This window comes from Miniopterus schreibersii (assembly GCF_964146895.1).
Source record: "Miniopterus schreibersii genome assembly, chromosome: 13".
Taxonomy (NCBI): domain Eukaryota; kingdom Metazoa; phylum Chordata; class Mammalia; order Chiroptera; family Miniopteridae; genus Miniopterus; species Miniopterus schreibersii.
This window is the reverse complement of record NC_138113.1, coordinates 40952314-40972152: the sequence shown is the minus strand read 5'-3', so window position 1 is coordinate 40972152 and position 19839 is coordinate 40952314. Positions and strand designations below refer to the sequence as shown.

Below are 19839 nucleotides of genomic sequence, written 5' to 3'. Positions count from 1 at the left end.
GAGGCAAAGGACGGGAACTCGGGCGAGGCGGGGGCATCTGACCAGCCTAGTCCCAGCTGGTTATGCTCATGGACAGAGGTGCTAGAGGTCCCTGGGGTGGGCTTGGAATATTCCCCTCACTTCCCTGCTCCTCACAGGCCAGCTGCTAGCCCCCAGCTCGGGGGTATTAAACACAAAACCAAAAAATGCTCAGCTCGTGCATGCCAAAGACAAAGAGAAACCTTGTTTGTCTTTTGGCTAATCTGAGGCCCTGCTCGACCCGGCAGCTGGGCTCTGGGCATGTGCAGGCATGTATTGTGTGTGCTTGCATGTGCCCTTGTGTGTATTCTGGGAACACAGATTGTTAACCCTCTGGTGGGTGGCTGCCTGTGGCCCAGAGGCTGGCAAGAAAGTCTCCCTGCCCCAGCGGTGGAGGGCCTGGGGAGGCTGAGTCCAGGCCAAGGAGCAAGGCCTGGGAAATCCCCGTGGCCAGAGCCTGTGGGTCACTAAGGAGGCTTTGGGGTCTGCCAAGGAAAGCAATCCTGGCCTTTTCTGCTTCCCCAGTTTCCTGAAGGACCCTGAGAGCCCAGAATCCTAGAGGACAGGAAGAAAGACTAGGGTCATTTCCAAGGCTCTTAAATCCCTGGGCTCAAAGATGACAAGTGTCAGGTGTGAGCGGTTCTCGCCACCTTGTGGGCACATGTGGTACTGCTAAGTCCTGACAACCAGCCTGGTGGGGAGAGGGGAAAAGCTGCTGGAAAGCCACTAGGGGCTGGGCGGTGCTGACTGCCCTCACACTTCCATGGGAACAAAGGGCTGGGTGGGGAAATCCACCCACCACCCACCCAGGCTGGCCCAGCCCCACCTGCAAAGGCAAACCTGATGTCTTCAGATGAAGTCTGACAATGTTTGAAACAACTTGGAGAAAGGTTTGCTGGAAGGAATGTTAGAGCTCATCTGCTCTAAGGAAAGCCCAGAAAGGGAGGGGGCCCTGTCCCAGACCCCACAGCATCTCCATCACAGAGGAGAGTTAGACCAAGTGTTGTTGACTCCAAGGTTCATGCATTTTCCCACGAGTCCAGAACAAGCTTTCCACTCTGAAGCCCAGGCCTACTGAGGCCCCAGAACAGGAGCAGCACAGTGAGAATTCTTGCCTCGGGTGAGCAAGGGGAGGGTATCTGGGCCATGTGGAAGGGATGAGGCTGCAAGTGGGGCTCCAGGATGATCTGGATCTTGGTATTAAAAGGCAGTAAATAATATTAGCATCTGTGGGGAAAATACTGTGCTTAACATTACAAACACTGGGTTATTTAATACAATGACCCTTTAAGGAAGGCACCCTGATAATCCACATTTTTTAGACAAGGAAATTGAAGCACAGAGAAACAACTTGTCCTGGGTCACAGGTGGTAAGCTGCAGAGTAGGGATCTGTGCGTAGTGGTTTTAACTCCAGTGAGTAAACAGGCTCTGCTGAGTGAAAAAAGAGGGTGAACTGCTTGCTCCCTCCTAGGAAACCCAGCAGGGCACTGCCAGCTCCAGGCCAGGGCCTCCCTCCAGCTAGAGGAGCTGCCTGGAGTTCTGAGGAGGCGCGGCCTCAGTGCGCCCTCTGCTGTGCACAGGGAGGAACAAAGAGAGTTCCCTCCTGCGCGATTAGACCTCTGGCTGAGTCCTGGAGATGGCTGGCAGGGATCACGCTCTCTCCTCCCAAATATGGGCCAGGAAGGGGCTGGCTGACCACCACTGCAGAGGCCCCAGCTTGCCCACATCTACTCACTTGCAGGATGGGTTTGGTCCTATCCCTGGTTTCTTAGGGCCTCCCTCTTGGAATCTTGCCCACCTTCCCCTAAGGCATGTTGGTTCTAGGCCCACCCCACTAAAGACCAGGACCATGGGCAAGATGGGTATTACCAGGAGGGCCTGCAACAGGCCCCTGAGGAGGTGGGATCCATTTAGAGCATTGCCATGTGGGCAAGGGGTAGAAATGGGGATCCAAGAGAGCCAGGGCAATGAACCCTCCCTAAAGGCTGGATCCTCTTGAACAAATCAAGGGTGAGTAAACACTGGGGTCACTACAGGCATCTGGGCATGCCCACTGTGGCCAACTTTGTTTGAACCTAGACTTGCCACCGGGTAGGACTCAGTGAGAAGAGGCACAGAGGCCAAGACAACTCCCCTGGAAATAAGGGCAGCAACCCTCATTTGGGTTCATTGCCTCAGGAACACCCCTAGGCCCAGCAAACCAGGGAGTTAGTCATGGGCCCTGTATCAGAAGCATTACTGTACTCCAGGCAGTAATAAAGGACAATGCGCATTTTATTTGTATCTGCCTTTGACGTGTACAAAAACTCTCAGACCCCCCATCCCCAATCTGGGAAACAAAGAGTAGGTTCTGGAGGGAGAAGGCATTAGAATGAGGTCTTGAAATTCAACAGAAGGTCCAGCTTCCCTGAGTAAAGGGCATCCCTATAGACAAAAACTTGTGTTGTCCTTCCTCCCAGCCAGGCCAACTGTGAATCTATTGGGCCCTCCTATTTGAAGCAGCTTACCTCCCTTTCCCCATGGACTGGGCATGGACAGGAGACCCAATCCCATCTTCAGTGTTTCAGCTTCCTGTCCTGCTTTTCCCATCCTTAAAATTCTATTCCTAGAGAGAGAACACCAATACCCATAACTGCTCTCTCCCAAGTCTCCTCCTAACTCAGGGTGCTCAATACAGACTCCTGAGAACTGGGCACCCCAGGAACCTCACAGTTGGCTGGGTCTGAGAGCAGGACAGTAGGCATGAGTGCTTATCTGTGTAAAGCAGGGTTGGTGGTGCCACTGTGGCAGGATGTGAGGAGGCACAGGGCTTCTGGGTGTGCCTGAAAGAGGGGGAAGAGAGCCCCAGGAAGCCAAGGATATGGGCTTATTTATCATAGAAGTCAACATGGGCTCCAGACTTGAACATATCCTTTTGCAGCAAGCTTAGCAGTTTCTGGGCTGACGTCCTACAATCCACCAGCTCCCCCTTGGTCTTCAGCTCCTGCAGCCTTTTTCGCAAGTCTAGGTCCATAGAGGTCTCCCGGGCCAACTGCTGCATGTCTGTGTCCAGGGGCCCTAGGGGGTAAAGAGCAGATGAGCGACACAGCTGAGGCAAGGGCCTCTGCTGTGTGTGCGAAGTGGCGCAGAGTCAAGTCTCGCCAGAGACAACACCTTATCTTGGCTAACATGTGTGGTCAGAGTCACTGAAGGCTCCATTCTGTCACTATTAAGCTCCAGACTCACTCAAATTCCAATGCCCAGGAACATGGGCATATGTGGTGGTCTGGAGGGATCCAGACCACCACATATATAACCAAGCTTATCACCTCCTGTCAACCAGCATCTCCTCCTGAGATGTCAGTGAACTCTTATAGGCACCTTCTATTTTTCATATAGGAACCACAGCACCCCAGAATTAGGAGTTAATGGGCCTCAGGGACAGAAAATAAAGGAATCATAGGGCTGGAAAATCTAGCCTCTCGATCCTTGAATGTCTTTCAACCACCTGTGCATCTCTGGTAAGTGGGGACTTGCTACCTTTCCAAACAGCCCATCCCCTCTTTGGACACCTGTTAGAGCATTCTTTCCGAGACTGAAATGAAACCGTGACTGGTCTCAGCCTCATTCAGGCCCTGGCAGCCTTGCAAAAAGTTCAACTTCCTCCTAATTCCCAGGCAGTCCCCTGGGATCTAACCCAGTCACACGGAACGGAGTCTGCTCCACTCCTGGCTGTGGTTTTCATTTGCTCACTGTTGATTGAACAAGTCCTAGGCTGAGCTCAGATTGGGTGCTGAGTTGAGTGTTGGCTGGAAGAATAACTGTGTATGTGTTAGGGAGGGAGAACTGGGTACTGAGAGCATGAGGAAGTAGAAATGGCACTGAGTATGAATTTGGAGGTGAGGTTTGATCCTGGCTCTGCCACATCTGGGCTTTGGTCAGATCATTCTACCTCTTTGCCCCCTGGGTGCCAAGAGGAATAGACTATTGGATCTCTAAGTTGCTCAGACATTATATAACAGCTGTCACCACCTTCTAATTGCAGCAACTTCAAGCCTAGAACAGAAGCCTCACTTTTAAGAAAGAGGCACAGTGGCATCATGGTAGGGTCGTGAGAAACCAGACCAACCATCAAAAGAACCCCTACCCTTTAACTTCTGTGAGGGCCCTATCTTATTTACCCTAGCATCCCCCCACCCCCAGTGGTCCAGCACAGTTCAGCCTGAGACGGTCAGCATTCAACATCTGTGTGCTCTTCATTCAACCAACATTTTCTGCAGACTGACTCAATGGGGCACTTCGCTAGGTGCTGGGGACATACAGGCATAGTCCCTGCCGTCAAGGCTTTCCTATCAAGACAGAGAAGTATACATATGAAGTTATAGTGTGGTAAGTCCTATCTAACAACTCAAAGTGCTAACAATTAGATAGCACTTCACAGTTAGGGATTATCTTCACATATTTTGCCTCATTCAGTCCTCCTAACTGCCCTGTGAGATAAGTGGAATCTTCCATTTTACATGAGGAAATGGGATACAGGCCTGGAATTCAAACCCTAATTGTCTCTCAAACTCTAACAGCTCAGACTTTCTGGCCTATCCTCCAGTTCTGGTGGCTCCCCACTCTCAGTACCCCCTAGCCGCGGCTCCCTGCCCCTGCCAGCTCTAACCTCCTTGGATCCTGTATTCCCCTTAAGGAGTGATGGGTCATGATTTAGGGCCAAAATATTTGGAGGGGACAAACTAGGCCTCTTGCCCATCCCCCAGAGGGGAACCAGCTGGTTCTGGGGGACAGGGATGGCAGTAATGTTCCACTTACCTGGGGCATAGCTCAGAACCCTCACACTAGGGTCCTCTGCGGCCAGCACCTTGAACATCATGTCACGGGCAGCCTTCCCCGCACAGTACAGTGTCCAGCCCTTGAAGGGCTGCAGAGCACACAGGGACGAGATGTTAACCACAGTCCTGCTGAGGCCAGGACTGTCTGGGAAAGCCTTCAGGAAGGCGGAAGTCAGGCAGAGCATAGAGGTCAAGTTCAGAGCCCAGTAGCTGTTCACTTCTGCTGCATCGCCCAGGTTAACGAAGCCTTTGGACACATCCCCAAGAGTGCCTGAAAAACCAGACCTTAAGAATCACCCAGTGCAAGCAGGGCTTTCTCTTCCCCCAGCCCTCTCCAAATTCCTCCAGGCACCCCCTTCCCATCCAGACCTATAGGAGGAGTCTCCCCAGTGCTTCTGAAGGCGTCTCTCTTTACCCAGCTCTGAAGACACTCACCGGGGCACCCACTCACCCCAAGTTGCAGACTGAGAAGGCCCTGGTCTGGGACTGGGGAAGAACTTCAGCCCGGAAATTAACTTCTGCAGGGAGACCCCCTGAACTGACCCAGGCCTCCGCCAGAGGGCGCCGAGCAAGACAATCGGGAAAGTTCCACGGGGGTTCTGGAAAATCTGGCCTTTCCAGGGGAAGGGCCGAGGGCGAATGGGGGCGGGGGGTGGAATGAGCACCGGGTCTCCCTCCACACCTCGCTGAAGCAACTAGGACCCTCCGGCGTCTTTTCTGACTCCCAGCAGTCGCCTTGAGAGTTCCGAGCGCTGGGGGACGGAGTGGGACGCAGGGTATTCCCAGCGCTCCCACGGGCCGTCGGGCCCCCCGGCGGGCATCTTACCTGCGTTGTTGATCAGCAGCACCCGCCGCAGCCCTTCGGGCCTGGGGAGCTCGCGCAGCGCGTGGAGAAGCCGCTGCAAGCCGGCCTCGGCGCCCAGGTCGGCGGGCGCGCGCACCGTCTGCAGCCCGGGCCGCCCGGCGCCCAGCTCGGCCTCCAGCTGCCGCAGGGCATCGTCGTCACGGGCGCTGAGGACCAGCACGGAGCCCGGAGAGAGCATCGGGGCCAGGAGCTGGGCCAGCACCCGGCCGAAGCCGCGGGAGGCCCCGGTCAGCACGCACACGGTGCGCCCCAGGCAGCCTTCGGCACCGCCGCCGCCCTCCATGCCCAGGACCTCCTCGGGCTCGCGCAGGTACCCGGCTCCCCCGGTGGGCGGGCCCCGTGGGAGGAGGCGGAGACCCCGCCCGGCGGGGGCGGGAACCCGGCGCTTCCCGCAGCTTCCGCCCGGGTCCGGTTTCCTCCGCCGCTGGTGGCCGAGGTGGAAGCATCTGCTCCGGAAGAGTCCACGCAGCGACCCGGCTGAACCGAAAGGGCGGGGCGCGCCCCCCACGGGAAATCCTCGCCCAGCGCGGAGCTGGGCCTGCGGCGCGGTCAGCTCCCCCCGCGACGCCTTCTCCTCCCGAGTGCAGACCCAGCTCCCTGGCCCAAGGGACTTCCTCGTGGTCGGGCCGCCGAGCTCCGCGGCTAACATCTTTTTTTAGCAAAAGCCCTGAATGAAGCCCACGCCAGATTAGGGCTTGGGGTCCCTACTGGACTTGGGGAGCTCACCGCCCTGTGAGTTACAGGAGCTACCTCCCGGAGAACCACCGTCGCTCCTCCAAGTGATGTAAAAACCTCTCCTTCCTTTCCAGGCTCTCAGCAACTGGGTGCTGGCGCCAGATTTCTGACTCCTCCGATCCCTGAAGGCCTGTGTACCCCGGGATTCTGCACCCACTCTTGTTGCACCCTTCCTAGTGGGCGATTGTGTCTATCCCCAGCTTCAGGTTTACAGAGATGGTCACCTAAGCCCGGTCCACATTCAGAAAACCCACATTTCCATCTTGTACCTCATATCTTCTGCCCATTTTTTAATAGGGTTATTTTGTGTTTGTTGTTGTTTTTGCTGTTGAGTTGTATGATGTCTTTATATATTTTGAATATTAACCCCTTGTCAGATACATGATTTGCAAATATTTTCTCCCATTCAGTAGGTTGCCTTTTCTGTTTTTCCTTTTTAAGGAAAGCTTTCTTTTCTTTTCTTTTTCTTTTTTTTAATATATCTGTTGATTTCAGAGAGAGGAAGGGAGAGGGAGAGAGAGAAACATCGATGATGAGAGACATTGACCAGCTGCCTCCTGCACGCCCCCTGCTGGGAAGGGAGCCCACAACCTCCGCTTGTGCCCTGAGGGGGAATCTAACTGCCATCTCCTGGATGGTGGGTCCTCAACCGCTGTGCCACACCCTGCCGGGCTGCCTTTTCATTTTGTGGATGGTTTCCTTTACTGTACAGAAGCTTTTAGTTTGATGTAGTCCCACTTCTTTATTTTTGCTTTTGTTTTGGGAGTCAGATTCACAAAATCATGACCAGGACCTATGTCAAGGAGCTTACTGCTGATGTTTTCTTCTAGGAGTTTTATGGTTTCCAGTCTTGAGTTCAACTCTTAAATCCATTTTAGGTTAATTTTTGTGTATAGTGTAACATAATGGTCCAGTTTCATCCTTTTGCATGTGGCTGTCAAATTTTCTCAACACCAGTGATTGAAGAGACTGTCTTTTCTCCACTGTGTATTCTTGACTCCTTTGTCATAAGTTAATTGATGATATATGCATGGGTTTATTTCTGGGATCTCTATTCTGTTCCATTGATCTATGTGTCTGTTTTATGCCGATACCATACTATTTTAATTACTATAGCTTTGTAATATAGTCTGAGTTCAGGAATTGTGATGTCTTCAGCTTTGTTTTCGTAGGAGTTTTCTCTAGGAATTTTTAAATGATCTCCAGGTCATTCTTGTTTGTGATGTGCAAACAAGTTTGGGGACTACTGTAATAGCTATTGGCAGTGACATTGTTTTAAAAAGGTACAAATCCCTGAAAGGTAAAAAGTATATTAAAATAGATTTAAAAGCCTAAATCTGATAAAGGACATTAGAAGAAAAATAGGAAAATTTGAATAAGATCTGTAGATTAGTTTCTGGCCTTGTATCATTTCCTGATTTTGACCCTTCAACTGTTGTTAGATAAGACAATGTCCTTGTTTTTGGAAATACACTGAGGTGTTTAGAGATAAAGGACATGTTATCTGCAACTTACTCTCAAACGTTTCAGAACAAAAATAGAATGAATAAAGCAAGTGTGGTAAAATGTTAACATCGAGGAAATCTGGGTTACAGGTGTGTAGGCATTCTTAACACTCTTTTTGCATCTATTTAAAAATCTGAAATGATTTCTAACTAGCAAATTAAAAAAATAACCATATTTACAACCCAATACTAAAAAGACAAATTACATTGAATAATAAATTAAGAAAAATCCAGCCCATGCTGGTGTAGCTCAGTTGGTTGGAGCATTGTCCTGTACACCAAAAAGTCAAGGATTTGATTCCCAGTCAGAGCACATACCCAGGTTTTGGGTTCGAACCCTGGCCTGGGTGTAAAGCGGAGGAATCCAGAATGTGAGACTCCTGCAGAACATTGATTAGATCCTTTGAGCCAGTGCATGAAAAAAAAGGTGGGAGGAACTGCTTTATATTAAAAAGACGTGACAACTCAATTAATATTATGTTTGGGTTCTGATTCTAACAAACCAATGTAAAAAACCCCACATTTTTTAGATAATTGAGGAAATTTCAATATCGATTGGCTATTAGATTATGTCAAAGATTTAAGGTTAACTTTTAGGTGAAATAATGGGATATGGTTATGTAAGAAAATGATTAATTTTTTTAGACAAAGTAAAGTGATATGAAGTCAGGGATATGCTTTAGGGTACTTAAGTAACAAAGAAGAAGACGGAAATGAAGAAGGGAGGAGGGGAAGAACACAGGGATAGATAAAGCAATGGTGATAAAACCTTGATAATTACTGAATTATTGAAATCTAGATTGTGCGTAGCTATGTAGGAAACCCGACAAACTCAAAGGCCACAGAAGTAACAACATGGGATGATCTGATCACAGATTTCTAACTGAGCAGTCACGGTGGTAGTCGCACCCCAGGCCTATAACTTTCTTAATAAAAGGTTAATCTTTACCATAAAGGAGCCCCGTTCATTGTTCTTATAAATCTAGGATAACATACCTTTGAAATGCCACAGTAATTTTCTTTTCCAGACCCCTCAAGGCCTAACCACCCTCACAGGAGCACATGTACCAGAACTCCCCATATACTGTAAATGTTAAATGTTAACTATCTCTGTGCACTGTAAATGTTAATGATTAACTCTGTGCACTGTAAATGTTAACTATTCTGTGCCCAGCAACGTAAAAGCATGTATCTCTCTATTTTGCTCTTTATCTGGTCCTGGAGATGTGACCACTTTGCTTTCTCCCTGCTCTTTAATCTATCATCAGTGGGTTTCATGTACCTTCCTTGCACATTCCTGACGTAATATATAAGATAAACTGCAAAACTGCTATTCTCCAGAGCTTTTTTTCCCCAATCTGTTGAGATATTGCTTCTGGGAATATCCTCAGTTTGGCTCAAATAGTAAACTCTAATAAACTCTTATTAAAATTGTCTATAGTTTTGAACTTTCTTTTCTTGATAGGTGTGTTGTGGTCCATTATGTTATTCTATTTCTTTTGTGTGTACGTGAATATTTCTATAATGAAAAAATGTAAGCCCTGGGAACTGATAAAAGTACTGGAACATTCTACTATTTAATAGATACTGCCCAAAAGACCTCTGAAAAGGTTAGGATAATTCTATACTCCAACTAATAGCATATGAGCATGTCCATTTCACTAAATTAATTTTCTTTTATATCTTTAGGTTTTAGTAAGGTTGTGTATATTTATTTCTTTTGTTAGTTGTTTGCTCATGCTCTTTGCCCATTTCTATTAGGCCTCCTATTTCTAGGCTTTTGGGGGGTTTGTTTCTTTTCTTTTAACCTAAGTTTTTTTGTTATACTTACTTTTCCCCCCCATTGATTTGGAAGTTACACCTACCAAATGGTTTATTTTAGCCTACCAATGGTTACTTTTGAAATAAAATTATAAATATATGAACTTTTATTTTTTATCAGTATTAAAAATAAAACATTACATTTTGAGGGAAACAATATGACTCTGGATTTTGGAGGCAAACAGGCTCTTTGGAATCCTGGCTCTGCCTTTAACTTGTATAACCTTGGCCAGGTGATGTAACATTTTTGACCTTGGTTATTTTACAGGCTTGTTTATCCAACATTGCACAAATATTTGTTGAGCACCTAACATGAACCAAGAAATGGGCTGGGCTCTGGAAAGCAGCTAATTTAATGCCTATGTTCATAGAGGGTGGAATAAAGCAGCTAAATATAAAGTACATAGTGCCTTGCCTTATAATTCAATAAATACATTATTATTATTATTATGTCTCTATATGATGAGAGATTTGTATCTTTCTATTGCCCTCTCTGATGAACAAGACTCTACTAGAGCATAGGATTATTGACTCATGATATTTTAAATTTGATTCTCTGAAGTGATGTTCTGTCACCTTTCTAATATTTAGTGTTATCCCAAAAGAAGTCTGATGTTGCTCTGTTTTTGATTTTGTAGATAACTCATTTTTTTTTCTGACTGGGTCTACTTGATATGTTTAAGTGTAGGTCTTATTTTTATCATTTATTACACAAAGATTTATTGAGAATCTACCATGTTTTCATGATAATTGAGTGAGCCCTTTTATTATGAAGACTCACATCTTTCTTCAGTTTAGGGACATCTTTCTGTAATTTTACCCATTTTAGTCTCTTCAAGTAGAATTTCCACAAATAATTCATTTGATTAGGATCTACTTCCAAGACTTTTATGTTTTCATGTGCTATCATATTAATATCTTTCTCCTTTTTATATGAATCACATAAGTATCTGAGCAGTCTTTTAAATCACCGTAGCTTTAATTTGCAGTCATTGCCTCCATAGGTTTACCTACTTGAATAAAGGGCTCCAGGTGTCTACCAACTGTAGGTATGGAGCATTATGTTGCAGTCAAGTTTTACGAGGAAGAAAACCCTACAATCATGTAAAACAGCATCCATGCTGAAACAATTTTGACCTAGATCTAACAAAGAATATAGACTATGAATAAAAGGAGAGTATGTCAGAGAAAAATTAGATATCCCAAACCCGTTCTGTTCTTACTAACCAAATTCCAAAACAGCAGACTTTATAAAAAATATTTCAAGAAGATACTTTCTTCTACTTTTAGAATCCATGCAAAAATTTAAACAGAAAGCTTGATAAAAATATTGCTCTAGACTGCTATTTTTACTGGTAGAAGATGAAGGATTTTTGGCATTTGATGAAGATACAAAACTGCTTCCATAAAATGTGTTACTAAAAAACAGTTTTTAGAATTAAGGTCTACTGTGTATAAAAAGGTTAATGATATTATTAAATGTGCTACTTCTGTATCCTGTACATCAGACACTTGCATATGCAGAAACAACCAGAGCCTTTTAAAAAAATAAGATAGTGCCCTGGATTGCTGAAAATAAACAGCCAAAGCAATCTATGTAATATACAAGATACTTTGGAACTGCTTTGTCATGTAATTACACAAGACATTCAAACAAGGTAAGTAATAGTTATTACCCATTAAGAAAGGCCATTTAACCAAAAGAAAGCCTTGACATTTTACTTTTCTTTTTCTTTGTTTTAAAATATGTCTTTATTGACTTCAGAGAGAGGAAGGGAGAGGGAGAGAAAGCGATAGAAACATCAGTGATGAGAGAGTCATTGATCGGCTGCCTCCTGCCCGCCCCTCACCCGGGATTGAGCCTGCAACCCGGGCATGGGCCCTGATCGGGAATCAAACCATGATCTCCTGGATCCTAGGTCGATACTCAACTGCTGAGCCACGCGGCTGGGCGACATTTTACTTTTCAGTGGCAACAGGGCAGGCCTTTCTAACAACTCACCGTAGATTGAAGATAAATTAGTTTATTTGCTAGAAACTTCTGAAGAAGTAATCAACTCAGTTGTCTTGTAACAGCAATGTGTCTTTACTGTGTGAAACCTGCTATTGGAGTGGGAATTTACAAATAAACAAGGGCAGGGGGAAGGCTAGAATTAATCGTGCGATAATCAATTAGCATTGGAGACATTAATATGAACTCATATTTAGCTTAATAGAGACACAGAAGGACAAATAGACAAATAATTATAGATATGTGTGTATACACAAGTATTTCCAAGCCCTGCCCTCTGAGAGGGTCAAGAAGCAAAGACACCTCAGTAGCCACAAGCACACCCAGTGCCCAGATCTTGGTTTCTAATACCATTCTCCAATAAAAAGAACCAGGGCTCCTTGAAGAAATGGCTGATTCTAAAACTGGTAAAGGAAATAGCCTGAAGCACTTAGTAGTGCCGGAAAATTTAAAAAAAAATAAAGTGCTTAAAAAATAAAAGCACCCACAATGATAGGGGTATGTCAAAGAGAGACATGGGAGGCAACTGAAAGTACTTGCAGTGGCCAAAACAAAATAAATTGAGCAACAAAGTCGAGTAGCATTGGATTATAACCCAAAATATAAAATAATTATCCATGGGTACACATGCTATAAATAAATTTTAAAAAAGAAAGAAAGGAAGGAAGGAAGGGAGGGAGGGAGGGAGGGAGGGAGGGAGGGAGGGAGGGAGGGAGGGAGGGAGGGAGGGAGGGAGGGAGGGAGGGAGGGAGGGAGGGAGGAAAGAAAAGAGAAGACAAATATACAGAACAGTTCCAAAGAACATATGTAGATATCACCTGCTCAAGAAGGTGGGTCATAACTCCCCACTTCTTAAGCATGAGCTACACATAGTGAGCTCTTTCCAAATTGCACAGTATGTAATGGGGAGAAAAGTAACATTACGGTGGAGAAACCTAACAAAAGCTACCTCAGCCTGGACATCAAGTTCAGTACCAACAGCGATGAGTCATGTTGATAGCATGTAGCCTTGATATATGATGAAACTATCACTTTACCACTGTGGTCTTCCTCCTCCAAACCTGAAATCCCAGTATAATCAAGAGAAAGACATCAAAGGAACTCAAATTGAGGAACATTTTACAAAATACATGGCCAGTACTCCTCAAAAATGGCAAGGTTATCAAAAACAAAGAAAGCCTGAGTGTTATTGTCAGAAGGACACTAAGGAGATATGGTGACTAGATGTAATGTGGTATCCTGGAACAGAAAAAGAATATTAAGTGAAAACTAAAGAAATCTGGCCCAGCTGGTGTGGTTCAGTAGTTGAGCATTTACCCATGCACCAAGAGGTCGCTGGTTTGATTCCCGGTTGGGGCACATGCCTGGGGTTTCGTGCCCAATCCCCAGTAGAGGGCGTTCAGGATGCGGCCAATTGATGTTTCTCTCTCATTGATGTTTCTCTCTCTCTCTCCCTTTCCTTTCTCTCTCTCTAAAAATCAATAAAAGCATACTTTAAAAAAAAACTAAAGAAATCTGAATAAAGTGTTGACTTTAGCTAATAATATCAATATCGGTTCATTAGTTGGGAACAAATGTACTGCACTAATGTAAAATAATAATAGGGAAAGTTAGATGTGGGCATATCGTCATGATTTTTATGTAAATCTAAAACTATTCTAAAAATAATAATGACCCACTCATTACTCTTTCTTTTCTTTAAAAAATTACTTGAATTTAGGTAGGTATGTTTTTATGTCTGTAATTTAAAATGCATCCAAACATTAAATTGATTAATGGAAGAGTAGAGGGATGACTGGGTGGATAGGTATGTGATACAATGACTATAGTAAGTTATTTTTTAATTTTTAAAAAATATATTTTTATCGATTTCAGAGAGAGGAAGAGAGAGGGAGAGATAGAAACATCAATGATGAGAGAGAGTCATTGATTGGCTGCCTCCTGCACACCCCTGACTGGGGATCGAGCCCACAACCTGGCTTGTGCCCTGATTGGGAATCGAACCTCAATTTCCTTGATCATAGGTCAACTGCTGAACCATGCTGGCCGGGCTCTTTTTAAATTTTTTTATTTATTGATTTGAGAAAGGGGGGGAGGGAGAGGGAGAAAGAGATTTGTTGTTCCACTTATTTATGCATTTATCTGTTCGTTGATTTTTGTATGTTCCCTGACTGAGGACCAAACCTGCAACCTTGGTGTATGGAGACGATGCTTTAACCAACTGAGCTTCCCGGCCAAGGCAGTAAATTGCTCATAGTAAAATCTAGGTGGTTGACTGGCAATTCCACTCCTAGGTTTCTACCTGAGAGAAAAAAAACACCTTGTATGCAAATGTTCACAATAGCATTATTCCCAACAGCCCCAAACTGGAAGCAGCCTGAAGGTTCATGAGTGAATAAATAAATGTGGTATATACAATGGAATACTACCAAGCAGTAAAAGGAAACAAAGTCCTGCACTGGCCGGTTTGGCTCAGTGGTTATAGCGTCGGCCCATGGACTGAAGGGTCCCGGGTTCCATTCTGGCCAAGGGCGCATACCTCTGTTGCGGGCTCCATCCCTGTCCCCCACCCAGATGTGTGCAGGAGGCAACCAATCAATGATGCTTCTCTCTCTCTCTCTCTGAAAAGCAATGGAAAAAATATATATCCTTGGGTGAGGATTAAAAAAAAAAAAGGAAGCAAAGTCCTGCTACAAGCTACAACATAGCTGAAAAAAGCCAGACACAAATAACTACATATTATATGATTCCATTTACATAAAATTTCTAGAAAAATCAAAACAGTAGAGAGAGAAAGCAAATCAAAGGTTATCTAAGACTGAGGGTGGAAGCAAGAATTAGTTGCAAGTCAGCCTGAGGGAACTTTTGGAGGCAATAGAAGTGTTCTGAAACTGGATTGTGGTTTGTGGTGATGGTTGCACAACTGTGAGAGTTTTATGGTTTTAGTTCTTAAAGTTAAGCTTTTGATCCATTTTGAATTAATTTTGTATATGATGTGAGGTAAAGGTCCAACTTCTTCTTCTTCTTCTTTTTTTTTGCCTGTGGATATCCTATTTTCACAAAATACTTTGTTGAAGAAACTAACTTTTTATCCATTGAAGGGTCTTGGTACCTTTGTCAAAAATCAATTGACCATAAATGTGAAGACTTCTTTCTTTTTTATTTCTTCCCTTTGTTTTCATTTTATTATTTTATTTTATTTTATTATTTTATTTTATTTTATTTTCCATCACCATTTATCCCCCTTATACCCTCTTCCACCTCCTCCACACCCACAATCACCACACTGTTGTTTGTGTCCATAAGTTCTTTCTCTCTTTATTTCTTTTTTGCTCAATCTCTCCATCCCCCAACACACCACCACCACCAGAGCTGTCCGCCCGCTCTCTATGAGTCTGTCTCTATTTTGCTTGTTAGTTCAGTTTGTTCATTAAATTCCACATATGAAATCGTATGGTACTTGTCTTTCTCCGACTGGCCTTTTTCACTTAGCACAATACTCTTCAGGTCCACCTATGCTGTCACAAAGGGTAAATTTTTTCCTTTTTACGGCCAAGTAGTATTTCATTCTGTAAATGTACCATAGCTGTTTTATCCAAGGATTTATTTCTTGGATCTCCATTTTATTACATTGGATTATATGTCTATCCTTGTGCTAGTACCACACTGTTTTGATGACTGTGGCTTTGTAATAACTTTTGTGAGTCCTTCAACTTTATTCTTCTTTTTCAAAATTGTTGTGGCTCTTCAGGGTCCTTTGAAATTCCATATGAGTTTTAGGATGCACTTTTCCATTTTTGAAAGAAAAAAAAGACCAAAAAAATAACATTGAGATTTTGATAGGAATTATACCGAATCTGTATATCAGTTTTCCAACCCATGAACATGGGATGTTTTCCATTTACTTAGGTCTTCTTTAATTTCTTTTGATGGTGTTTTGTAGTTTTCCCTATATAAATTTTGTGCCTCCTTAGTTAAATTTGTTCATAAATATTTTCTTTTTGATGCTATTTTAAATTAAATTGTTTTCTTAACTTCCTTTATGGATTGTTCATTGCTAGTATATAGAAATGTAACTGGTTTTTATGTGTTGATTTTGTATCCTGCAACTTCACTGAATTTATGAGCTCTAACATTTGCATGTATGTGTGTGTATTTTTCATGTTTCCTACAGGTAAATTCATGTCATCTGTGTATAGAGGTAAATTTACTTCTTCTTTTTAAATTTGGATGCCTTTTATTTCATTTTTTTGCCTAATTTCTCTAGCTAGAACTTGCAGTGCAATGTTGAAAACAGCATCATTTTCTTTTTCCCAATGTTAAGGGAAAAGCTTTCAGTCTTTTATCATTCAGGACGATGTTAGCTGTGGCTTTTTGTATATGTTCTTTAGCATGTTGAAGTCTCCTTCCGTTCCATCTTGTTGCATATTTTTCTCATGAAAGAATGTTGGATTGTGTCAAATAATTTTTCTGCACCGTTTGAAATGATGATGTGGGTTTCCCCCTTCATTCTATTAATGTTGTGTATACATTGATTAATTTTCGTATGTTGAACCAAACTTTTATTCCTGGGATAAATCCCACTTGGCAATGGTTATAATCCTTTCAGTGAATTCAGGTTGCTAGTATGTTGTTGAGGATTTTTGCATCTATATTCATAAGGGATATTGATCTGTAGTTTTCTTTCCTTGTAGTCTCTTTGTCTGGCTATGGTATCAGTGTAATAGTAAAAGAGATTTGAACAACACAGTTACAAGTTTGGAGATATATATATATGGGGTGTGTGTGTATATAGACACACACACACAGAGAATTTTTCTATCCACAAATAGAGAATACCTATTCTTTTTAAAAAATATATTTTTGTTTATTTCAGAGAGAGGAAAGGAGACAGAGAGAGATAGAAACATCAATTATGACAGAGTCATTGATCGGCTGCCTCCTGCACGCCCCCTGCTGGGGATGGAGCCCGAAACCGGGACACTGGCCCTGACAGGGAATCGAACCTCCATTTCCTGGATCATAGGTCGATGCTCAACCGCTGAGCCATGCCGGCTGGGCAGAATACCTATTCTTTAATTATCCAAAGAACATTTACAGAAATCCATCATGCATGTAAAGATCTCTATAAATTCCCCAAATTTTCTTAATACAATGTAACAAAATGAAAAATAGCAATAAAATAATTTTTTTCAAAAACTGACTTGACATTCTAAAACCACCTTCCCAAGCAACTCAATTCAAAGAAGAAATAAAAATCTATTCAGAAAACTGTAACAGCGAGAACATTACTTTGTATAGCAATAAAATTCTTCTCAGAGTGAGAGATATTACTAAATATATTTTATTAGAAAGCAAGAAAAAAACAGAAAAGAAATGAATCAATTATCTGCCTTGTGTGAGTTGAGCATCTTTGCAAAACAACAGAAATCAACTCAGGCAAAACAAAACAACAAAAATACCTTTTTGGCTCAAGTCAAAGCACTGAAAAAAGAGAAAGATGGAAAACCAGGTCTCGCCCAGCCAGGCGTGGCTCAGTGGTTGAGCTTCGACCTAGGACCCAGGCCATCGGGGTTTGATTCCCGGTCAGGGCCCATGCCCAGGTTGCTGGCTGGGCAGCCGATCAATGACTTTCTCATCACTGATGTTTCTAGCTCTCTCTCTCTCCCTCTCCTCTCCTCTCTCTGAAATCAATAAAGATATATTAAAAAAGAAAAGGAAAACCAGGTCCCAAAAGGGCATTAACCCCAGGTGGCTCTGGGGTCGGTTGCTTGCTGAATCAGGTCCCGGAAAGCAGTGAATCAGCTACAGGATGAATCAGCTACTAGATGAATCAGCTGCAGCTGTTTTCAGTCTTATAATTTTGCTTAAAATTTAGTTGCCATGGAGCGAGCATAAAATTAGCCTAGGTTGGGTGTCATGTCTATTTTTTAATCTAGGAAAGTTCAGAGCATCTTTGTTGATGGCTTCACCAAACAGTTTCCAATAAGGAAAGGTTAGTTCCCCGAGAAAAGCTGCGGTAGTGTCTTCAGAAGAAAGGGCAATGGATGTGGGGGACAACAAAATGTCCATTAAACACCTTTAGATTTTTGTTAGAATGTTCACTATAGCAATAATTACAGTACCAAGAAGTTATGCGTGAGTGCTTTCTCCCTCTCCCTCTCCCTCTCCCTCTCCCTCCTTCTCTCTTCCTCCCCCTTCCCTGCCTCCCCTCTCTCTCCCTCCACAGTGTGTGTGTGTGTGTGTGTGTGTGTGTGTGTGTTCACATCCTAACACTTGGACCTATGAATATGACCTTATTTGGCAAAAGGGTATTTGTAGATAAAACAGTAATTAAATGAATGATCTTGAGATGCAATCATCCTGGATTATCCCCATGTGCCCTAAATCCAATAACGTTACAGAGGACAGAAGAGAAGACACAGACACAGAGAAGGCCATGGCCATGTGACGTCAGAGAATAGAGTGATGCAGCCACAAGCCAAGGAATGCCTGGGGCCACCGGAAGCTGTAAGCGGCAAGGAAGGATTCCCTCCTGGAGACTGAAGGGAGTGCAGCCTTGCTGACGCTTCGATGTCAGATTTTTGCCCACCATTACTGAGAGCATAAATTTCTGTTGTTTCAAGCGACCCAATTTGTGGTCATTTGTTCCAGCAGCCCTAGGAAACGAATATACATACACACAAATAACAGTAATCTCTGTACAGAAGATAGATTGGTAGAGAAAATATATAAAACATATTTCCCCCAAATTTCCATATTTTTTCCACAATACAGTATATTGTTTTAGAACGTGGGTATAAAGAAGGCTAGTAAATTTAATGCCAGACACAAAAAAATTTAAGCAAAAAAATTAAATGTGGCTGTATTCTCACGGCGATTCCTGATGAGAACACCAGCCGCTGCGGCTCAGGGCCGCCCTCCAGCCTCGCGTCCTGTTCGCGGCCCTGAACGCCGGAGCTCCCGTCTGGCCCACACTCCCCCCCACCCCCCCACCCCCCCTGAATTCCAGCGTGGTCACCGCTTCTGTTCACTGAGTGCTGAGGGGGAGTTAAAATTACCCTCTTTGTTGGCAGGGAGGGGGTGGGTTTTGGGGGAGAAGGCCCAGTAGTTAAAAGCAGGCCACCTTGACCAGAGGATATTTTTTCCATTGCTTTTCAGAGAGAGTGGAAGGGAGAGAGGGAGGGAGAGGGAAACGTCGTACATCGATTGGTTGCGTCCCGCACCCACCCCAGAGCAGGGCCGGATCCGGCCTTTAACCCAGGTAGGTGTCCTTGGCCGGGATCGAACCCGCCACCCTTCAGTTTGTGGGCTGACGCTCCAACCGCTGAACCACACCGGCCAGGGCAAGCCGCCTTATTTTTTGGAACTGGGAAGCGGGAGGTGGTGTCCTCGGTATGCTCCGGACGCTGGCTGGCCCGTAACCCCAGTTCACCCAGCAAATCATCGCCGTCTAAGCCGGCGGATCCTGGGGGCACAGGAGCTCTCTTGCGAGCCGATTTCCCCCCGTGCCGCCAAATCACCACCAGGTGGCGCCCAAGAGCAGCCACGACCCGGCGGATCCAAATCCCACAGCCTCAGCCGGCAGATGTCAGACGCTGTGTGGGGCTCTGCAGAAGGGGCCTTGCTCTCTGCCTCTCCTATCCCCCCTCCCCCCAGGGTGAAACTCCCCCGAAGCGGTGATGGACACCCCTCAGTAAAATCCCGAAGTGGAGAACGGGGAGGTAGCAAGCCTTGCAAAAGTCAGCGCACGGCAGCCCAGCGAGCACCAGGATTGTCAAAGGACGAGAGGAACAGTGCAGGCGAAGGTTTCCCAAAGGCGGCGGGGAGAGGGCCCGCAGAGCCGAAGCGGCCTTGAGGTCTGGGCCAGTTGGGCATGTTCCGAAACTGCCAAGTGCGGGGAAAAGACCACTAAGCTAATGGTCTGTGGCAGGTGACAGGCCTGGGAGGGGAAGAAGATGCACATCTGAAGGGATGCCAACGGGGCAGGCCATGACCACAGAACATGTAGTTGACCCTCCCTTAAGCTACAGAAGTTCCCCCTGACGTAGGTGCAACCTCCTGCC

The 19839-nt window shown here is 44.8% G+C and overlaps 1 protein-coding gene across 1 annotated transcript; it reads right to left on the bottom strand.

Annotated features, from left to right (window-relative positions):
• Positions 1-2275: 2275 nt before the first annotated feature.
• SPR (sepiapterin reductase) lies at positions 2276-6545 on the bottom strand. The gene is made up of 3 exons (XM_081157179.1): positions 5663-6545; positions 4817-5107; positions 2276-3076 (listed from the first exon to the last, which is right to left on the bottom strand). The coding sequence occupies exons 1-3, from the start codon at positions 6348-6350 to the stop codon at positions 2886-2888; spliced, it is 1170 nt and encodes a 389-aa protein (XP_081013305.1). The 5' UTR covers positions 6351-6545; the 3' UTR covers positions 2276-2885.
• Between the last annotated feature and the right edge of the window lie 13294 nt (positions 6546-19839).